General features: G+C 37.8%; 1 protein-coding gene across 1 annotated transcript; it reads left to right on the forward strand.

Annotated features, from left to right (window-relative positions):
• Nucleotides 1-441: 441 nt before the first annotated feature.
• On the forward strand, nucleotides 442-1,614 carry LOC120139409. Its single transcript, XM_039154636.1, has 4 exons — nucleotides 442-739; nucleotides 786-1,051; nucleotides 1,143-1,446; nucleotides 1,538-1,614. Exons 1-4 carry the CDS (start codon nucleotides 442-444, stop codon nucleotides 1,612-1,614), a joined length of 945 nt encoding a protein of 314 aa, XP_039010567.1.
• Nucleotides 1,615-9,255: the final 7,641 nt, after the last annotated feature.

Here is a 9,255-nt window from a genome sequence, read left to right on the forward strand (position 1 = left end):
CTATTTTTGATAATTCAACAGGTTTACTGGCCCAGCCGTGCGATTGTTCCCTGGATCCTCAGAGACAACAAGCCATTTCGTTCCATTGTACCGATCATACTCTATCTCTTGCAAGCACTCCAGCCCCGACTAAGACTAAGGAGAGAGCAGCTCGTTATGTTATTCGTAATAGAGGTCTGAAGGGGATATTCAAATCCTCTGGTAAATCTCGTTTGAAGGATAAAATGCAAAAGTTGGTTCATGGCATTCAAGAGCAAGCCGAGTCTTGTCCATGTGGTCCAGGTAACGACTCGGTGGGTAAGGAGTCTGCTCAATAGAGTCCTCTCTCTTGCCTTTATTTTGTTCATGGTTTTTTTTTTATTTACGTGGAATTGTCACGGTTGTGGCGGGGTTAAATTCTTGAAAGTCTTTAAAGAATATATGCAGGATTATAGACTGAATATGGTTGCTATTCTGGAGCCTCGTATTAGTGGCGATAAAGCGGATCGGGTCATCTCTAAGATTGGGTTCTCTAATTCTTATCGTGTAGAAACTAGGGGTTTTTCGGGAGGTATCTGGCTTCTTTGGGATGATTCGTTATCGGTTGATATTGTTGCAACGCACCCCCAGTTTATTCATGCTTTGGTGAATGGTGGTTTTTTTCGAAATTCCTTTTTTGTTACTGCCGTTTATGGAAGTCCTCATAGAACGAATCATATGTCGCTTTGGACCGACCCGAGAAACTACCCGATGCCTGTTGGTATCCCCTGGATTATGGTCTAGGATTTTATTGCTCTGTTATCTAGTGCCGATAAGTCTAGTGGTGCTAGGCGAGGGAAAGGGTGTCCTCAATAGTCAATCCCAAGGTTTTATTAATCAACATAATCTCCTAGACCTTGGTTTCAAAGGGCCACATTTCACTTGGTATCGTGGGGGAGTTTCGGAGCGGCTCGACCGTATGTTAGCTAATGATGCTTGTAATAGGAGCTTTCCGAGCTCTACTGTTCACCATGTCCTTAGGATCAAGTCGGATCAAGGCCTATTTTACTTTTCACTCAAGACAGGCACTTATGTAGCTCGTCTCGCACCCTTTCCGTTTCATTGTTGGGTGGATAAAGCATGAAAACTCTGATTCCTTTATTTGGGATGCTTGATCTTTCGAGGGGGACATCAACGCTTCCATCAGTAGGCTGACAGATTCTCTCAAAATTTGGAACTGCAAGGTTTATGGGCATGTCATTCAGAAGAAAAGAAACCTTAAACTGCAGCTCGACAATATTCAAGCTAATATTGATAGGTATGGTTCTCATCATCTCTTTGACAAAGATCCGGAGATACGTACTGCTCTTGAGAAAACTTTAAAACATGAGGAGCTCTTATGGAAGCAGAAATCTGGGAGTACGTGGTTAGTTGAAGGGGAACGTAATACTAAATACTTTCACAGTAAAACCCTTAATCAGCGTAAAGGTAACCGTATTTAAACTCTAAGGATTGATAATGGGGATTGGTGTTATGAGGATGATATCCTTAGGTTTGAAGCTTTATCCTTGTTTAAAAGACTATCAGGAGGAGCCTCGTAGCGATGAGCGTTTTCTCATCTTGGAGCTTTTCCCCAGCTTTCTTCGGATGACATGAATTTCCTGAACGCTGAGGTTACCACGGAAGAAATTAAGAATGCTCTTTTTGAAATGAATCCCTTCAAATCCCCGGGTGGATGGGCTTATTGCCTGTTCTTTCAGAATCAGTGGATTAATATTGGGTCCTTGATCTGTGGTTAGGTCAAGGGCGTATTCAACGGTAATAGTCTGGGATTGGAGATCAACAAAACTATGAGTGTTCTGATTTCCAAGGGGAGCATCTTTTGATTTCGAAGGGGAGCATCCGGAGATGTTCGCGGAATTTCAACTGATTAGTCTGTGTACTGTGTATAGTGCTTTATAAACTCATCACGAAGATCATAGCTAACATATTCAAGAATGTCTTCCCCAAGATCATTAGTCAAAGTCAAGCTAGCTTTATTATGCGGCGTAATACTACGAATAAAATTTTTCTAGCTCAAGAAGTTCTTCACTCTATGAGATAAAAAAACCCAGGTAAAATCCAGTGGATGGCAGTTAAGGTCGACATTGAAAAGGCCTATGATCACTTGTGCTAGAACTTCCTCTCTGAGACCCTTGTTGATTTGGGCTGCCCCGTGTATCTTAGAAGGGTCATTATGGATGTTGTTTCTTCTTCCTCCATTCAGATTCTTTGGAATGGGGCTCTTTCCGAAAGCTTCAAGACCTTCCGTGGGATTAGTCAAGGATGTCTTCTCTCTCCTTACCCCTTTGTCCTTTGCATGTCACGTCTTAGCCAGAGTATCTATCAAGCTATCAGTAATGGTCGGTAAAAGCCAATGGTTCTCTTCAGAGGTGGTCCTCCTTTATCCCACATTTTCTTTGCTGATGATTTAATCCTCCTGTGTGAAGCAGATTCGGGACAAGCCAGGTTGATTAGGTCTATTCTTGATCAGTTTAGCAGGAACTCTGGTTACAGGGTTAGCCCCAATAAAACCAAGTCATTCTTCTCGGCTAATGTGCCTAAGGTCATAGCTACGTCTCTTTGTAACATGATGGGGTTTAGTCACAATATGGACCTCAGGAAGTACCTGGTTATGCTGCTTTTTCACAGGAGTTACGTTTCAGTTCATTGTTGATAAGGTGAATAAGAAGCTTAATGGGTGGACGACATCTAAGTTATCTTTAGCCGGTAGAATTACCTTGGCCAAAGCTACATTATTGGCTATCTCGAATTACTTTATGCAGACGGTGCTTATTCCGAGGAGTATCTGTGATAAGATTGAGCAGATTGCCCGTCGCTTCATTTGGGGTGGGTCGAATAGCTGCCCCAAGATGGCTTTGTTTAATTGGGATAATTATTGCCAACTTAGTGAGGGGGGGGGCCGGGGGGGGGGGGTTGGTCATTCGTAAGCTGAGGGTTCAAAATGATTCTTTCTTAGTCAAACTGGGGTTTAATCTTCTTCTGAGACGCGATGCGCTTTGGGTCCAGGTTCTCCACGCTAAGTACAATGTTAAAAAACAAGTTCCAGATCGTATCACTAACACGAGATGTTCGTTTGTTTGGCGATTCTTAAGCCATGTGTAGAGCTTTATCCGAGAGAATGTCTGCTGGTCCCTTGAGAATGGTAGGACTGCTCAGTTTTGGTTAGACTCATGGGTCCCTGGGTCAACGCCTTTGATTGAAGACCTACCGTCTCACCTCTCCGTTGATACTTAAGCTAAGGTAAGTGATTTTATCACTAACAATGTGTGAGCACCATTTTTTTTAGTCAAACATATGCTAGTGCCCATGCTAGTGCCTATACATCTCACATGAAGCCACATGCACCCCATATGCCATTTCCAGCTCCCCAGCAGAAGACCCACGCCTGAAGCACACCCAACAGCAACTCGTGCCTCCCAAGGAAGCCCATAACTTGTCGGCCAGCACGCTCAGTTCCCCATCACACACGCCCGACAGCACTCTGACCGAGCAGCTCGGTTCCCCATCCACAACACCCAAACATCTGCCCATACGCTGCACCAAAAAAGATACCGAATTCTATTAGCAAAGGAGAGAGCACTATATTACTAGGGAATTTTCGTGGTAAAAAAGGGGGGAACGATGGGACAAGGAACAACAAGGAGCATTCAAGAAAAATTCACCAACAGTGGGGGAAATAGAGAGAGAGAAGCAAAGAAAACGAAAGAGGAAAAAATACAGCGTGAAAAATAGAGGGGACTCTTCCCCGATAGAGGTTCCCATTCGAAATAGAGAGAAAAAACAGTACAGAATTTTATCCTATTTTTCTTTTCCCTTGAAAATCATTTGTAACAGAGCATTTCCTATTTCTTTCGTTCGAACTAAAAATCAATACAAAGACGGATTTTCGGAGAAATCAAACAAAAAAAAAAACTAGAAGCTTTTACAGTCATCAAATTTTATTAAGGTATTCGAATGTTTTTCTTTCGTTTAATGATCTTTCTATGCTATTTCTAGAAAAACAAAAGTAAAATAAAATAACGATTTAGGAGGGAGTTTACCTTGCCCGGTCGGTTGAGTTTCGTCGCCGGGGTGTCTTCGTTGTGAAAGGAGAGCGTCGGAGACCCTTTTTGCCGTTTTGGGTCGTGGTCTTAGTCTCGGTTTAGGGTGGTCTAGGGCCGAATTTGGCGAGATGTGAGTGCGTGTGACTAACACCAGCGTAGGATGGCCACCACCGGCGTGTGGTGGCTGAGCTTTGTCTTGGTTTCAGCGGGCAAAGCCGTTTGGAGTGAGGAAGAAAAGGGAGAAGGAGTTATGTGAGCCATCGTGCGAAATGATTCTGGAAAAGGGGGAGTGTTGATATATTACAATTTTTGGGTAAATCACGCTAAGATCCCTATATCTTTATCGTGTTTTGCATTCTGGTCATCAGTGTTAGGTTAAATCACTCTTTTGGTCCTTTCTGTTTAAGGTGATTCGCATTTTAGTAATTTTTAGGGTTAATCGTGTATTAGGTTCCTTAAAGTTTAGCATCTTTTGCGTTTTGGTCCCCATTTCTGTTTATTCTCAAGGATTTGCGAATTGAAAGCATGATTTTACATTATTTTAATTTAGTCCTTTGTTGAATGTTTTTTTCTTTCGAGATTTGACTACTGATATTTATGTTTTTCCGTTTTAGTCCTGTATATATGGTTTTATTATAATTCTGGTGCTTTTATTTTGTTGTTTCACGCTATGATATTTGTTTATTAATGTTTAGGATACTAAGGCTATTTTGCATTTATTTTTTTCATCATGTAATGAATATATTCATATGTATATTGTTTATTTCTACTATTAAAGTATGTTTTTATTTTTTAGATATTTATTTTGCTTGTATTATTAAATATTATAATATTATATAAAAAATTATTTTAATATTAATTTTTTAGGAAAATTTATTATTATATATTTTTTATTTCAGCTGTAAAGAGAAATATTTGTCCTAAAGTATTTTAGGGAGTATTTTCTCTTAAATTGGAAATATGAGAATATTTTCTATTTTTCCTTAGAATTTTTATTCTATAATATTGTATGGTTGAATTCAGAATAATGGAATCATGATTTAAATATGTATTCGAATTCTTAGATTTCTACTAATTCGAGACAATATATAATCGATAGGTACTAATTTTGGGCGTTGTGGGAGTGTTTATCCTTTCTCACACGTAATCGACCCCGGAATCTTTTTTTTATTATTAAAAATAAATTTCTGGTTACACGTGGATCGGTAAATCTTTTAAATGATGTTTTCTTAAAAACTATTTTAAAAGAACATTTTTTAGTGTTCGACCTACCTATCTAAGGTCGACGGCGACTCCGAAACGTTTTTTTTACAAAATCGTTTTCACCAAATAAGTCGAGATTCGTCGTATCGTTGGAAATCGATTACGACACAATGGTTGTTTGAATTTCGCTCTGTTCGAACAGGTCTTGGGTGAGAATGTTGTCCAGAAGGTTGCGACCATTCTGCCCCTTGCAACTCGGCTGATAAGGACAAACCCACTTGGCGATGGGACAGCACGGTCAACTCGGCTTCCTTTAAGCTGGGAGAGCACTCGTGGGATGAGCGCGGGACTAAATGTAATTTAGCGTGGCACTTTGACAGCCCTCAACTGATTAGACAATTTCTTTGGCTAATTCTTCACCGGAGGTTGTTGACTAATCTTGAGAGGTATTGTCGAGGGTTCTCCCAGCACAGTTGGTGCCCAGTGTGCGCATCGGGGGAGGAATCAATCATTCATGTGCTTAGGGATTGTAATTCTGCTAAAACGGTTTGGTGTTCTCTTCTCCCTGAGTCTATATATTCAGAGTTCTTTTCTCTTCCCCTTGACTTGTGGATTGCTTCCAACCTTAAACCGCATTCTTTTCTTGTTAACCCCTCTTTTCTTTGAAGGCATATGTTTGGAATTATTGCTTGGAGGATTTGGAAGATTTGTAATGACTTTGTGTTTCAGGGTAGGATTTGGTCCATCTCAGACATCATTCGGTCTGCAATCGCTTGGGCAACGATGCTGAGAAAACAAAAGATGAAGGCGAGCTGTAGACCTATTCTTAGTGGAAGTCAGCAGTGGAGGCCTCCGCCTGTGGGAGGCATCAAGCTCAGATCGATTGGCGCAGTTTGCCGTGCTAACTCTCTGGCTGCGTGGGGTGGTGTTTTTCGAGATAGCGTAGGCGTTTGGGTAGCAGGGTTCGTGAGGAAGATAGAATAGTGTGACGCTCTTCACGATGAACTCAGGGTGTTAAGGTGGAAATCGACAATAAAGAAGTTGTACGCATTCTGTCGTCCCCAATGACGTGACCCTTGTTCGACGAATCCGAGGGATAGAAATGTGGTCGCTGACTCATTGGCGAAGTTTGACTTGTCTTCTGCGCTGGGAATGGAGGTTCTGTGCACTCCGGCGGTTATCCAAAGCCTTATTGATAAAGATATGGTGGTTTTGTTACCCAAAAAAAAAGAATTGAAGGTAATTTGTGTACATAGTCATACTAAGTGAATGTGATGTTATATTAGACATAAAAAATATTAAATTAACTTAATATAAATATGTATATAATAACAAATTCAAATATATAGACACATATACAAGGCATGCTTAAAACTCATATATGCATAAGTATAAAAAATATATTCGGCTAATCATAAGTGTCTTATATATATATATACCAAAATAAAGTATATGTAAAGCAAAAGAAATATGTACAAACAACATGCACGGGCCTAATTAGAATAAATGATAAACTAGAAGCTAAAATGCTAGAAAAATCAACCAAGATTAAAAGAGTGAACAGTAGGATAAAAATACAAATTCCAAAATCCTAAAGCACAAGTCAAATAAAAACAAAAATATAATCTAACTTCCAACAGGACTAGAATAAATAATGAAAACAATTTACGAAAGTGTAGACACCCATTTTCGTCCGGAATCTCTTTATAGTATTATATTATTATATTTATATAATATATGTCATATATATTTCTATTATATATTGTATAGTATATATATTATAATATATGTTATATAGTTATTATATAGTATATTATATAATATAATTATATTATATATATTATATAATATAATTATATTATATATAATATATAAATATTATATTATATAGTATATATATATAGTATATATTTATATTTATATTATGGTATATTTATATAATATATAGTATTATTTATATATAGTAACTTATATTATTATATAGTATATACTATAATATTATATTATATATATATATATATTATATAGTATATATGTAGTATATATTATAGTGTATATTTTATTATATATATAGTATATATTTTATAGTATAATATATAGTATTATATGGTATATTACATATGTTATTTATTATATTATTAACATTAATATTATTGGGTTCTATTTTTAGGTCCAAAAAGTCAAAGTCCAAAGTTCAGGTCCAACAACGAAGCCCAACCGAGCATGCAAGCCTGACCCAGCAAGCAAACCCGAAGGGAGCCTGGTAGGTAGAAGCCTAAGTCGCCTGACCCAGCGAGCTAGGGTTTCATGTTTAACTCCAGCGCTGCACGTTTCCAGGATCAAGCCTCGATCAATAATCTAAATCGCGCAACAGTTAAGATTTTAAAACCCTAAAATTTCATCACATGCGCAGCCACACGAGAGCCGTTGGATCTGGCCTCTTGATCTAACGTCTGAAAATGTATCAGGCCACCAACACTACCGTCGGCCAACTGGTTAATGCCGCTTGAGGACCATGCACCGACGAACAACTAAATTGGTGCAAATCGAAGCAAAAGTGAAATATTTTTCCCATATTTTTGGTAGCATCAAAGTGACAACAAAATCACAAACGAAGCAATCCCATATTTTTTGGGATTAAACCGAATCAAAGCAATTCTAATTTTTCGATTCAAAGAAAGGAAAATTTCCTTCCCACATCAAATCAAAAAAGCCATGGCTATAAAAGCCTCCATGCAAATCAAACATGGACACCAAGCATCGAGGCATCAAACAAAATAAAAATAATCTCGCATATTACAAAAAATACATAAAAACCAAGCCTTGGCCTCGGTTTTGCTCGGAGGAGTGAGCGGTCGCTGGAAGGTGAAGAGACTTGTCGAAAAATGTAAAAACTGAAAGGTTCCTTTTTAGATCTAGTCGCGATTTTCATTTATTGGGTGTTTGGAGGGCTATTTTAGTGTCGAGGTGTCGAGAGGAGTGTTTTGGGGTAGTTTAGAGTTTTCAGGCACCAATATTGGTGGCCGGAGCAGCGGTCGACGGTAGGTGTAGGTACCAGAGAGGTGGGTGGATTAGGATGGGGGAAGAGTGTTTAAGAGTTTTTTTAGAGAGAATGAAAAAAAGTTTTAAGAGGTATTTATAGGGGACTAGTTTGTAATTAATAAATACTTAAATTATTTTTGCAGTCTCTGTAACTTTGATGTGTAATTTATTTTGGTCACCATTTGTAATTTTACCCTTAAATTTTGAATTAATTCAATTTAATCCTTGTATATATTTTTCATATTTTATAAATTAGTACCTTAACTTTTTTTATTTGTTTTGCAGCCTTCATCTAGATTCAATTTATCCCCTGAATTTTTAATTTTGATTCAATTTAAGCATTTTATTTATTTACAAATTAATACCCTGATCCATTTCTTTTTTGTTCTTTTAGTATTATTTTATTTTAACATTAATTTGTAGGTTCTTTCAATTATCAAAACTAGTCAAAGGTAAGTAATTTGGATTGAACATGTAAATTTAAATTTCAATTTCAATTTTCACAATTAAGACAACCGAGTAATCGTATTGGTACCGAAAGGGCAGTACAATAGTGCTCACCCTTCCTTGGTTCTAATCGACTCTTGAATCTGACTAATTTCTGGTAAGTTACAGATCAGATAAATGGTAAGTTTTAGGTGTTCGATTAACCTGTGGCGACTCCATCACCTTAAGTCGAAATGCCATCTTGAGTCTACCCAAAGGACCAATGCGACAGCTTGGCGACTCTGCTAGGGACTTCAAGAGAGTCAGGCCAAAAATGATTCCCTGTTGTCTTTTTAGGCGAAAATTGTAAGTTTAGGTTATAATTTATTTCTTAGATCCTTGTTAATTACATTCGATTATTTTTAAAAAAAATAAATAGTTGTACTAATGGTTTTCTAATGATTTGAGTTTTCGAAATACTATTCATCTCAAGCTCTATACCCTAGATCCAAACCATTTT

Source organism: Hibiscus syriacus, unplaced genomic scaffold (genome assembly GCF_006381635.1).
Source record: "Hibiscus syriacus cultivar Baekdansim isolate YM2019G1 unplaced genomic scaffold, ASM638163v2 tig00110745_pilon, whole genome shotgun sequence".
Lineage (NCBI taxonomy): Eukaryota > Viridiplantae > Streptophyta > Magnoliopsida > Malvales > Malvaceae > Hibiscus > Hibiscus syriacus.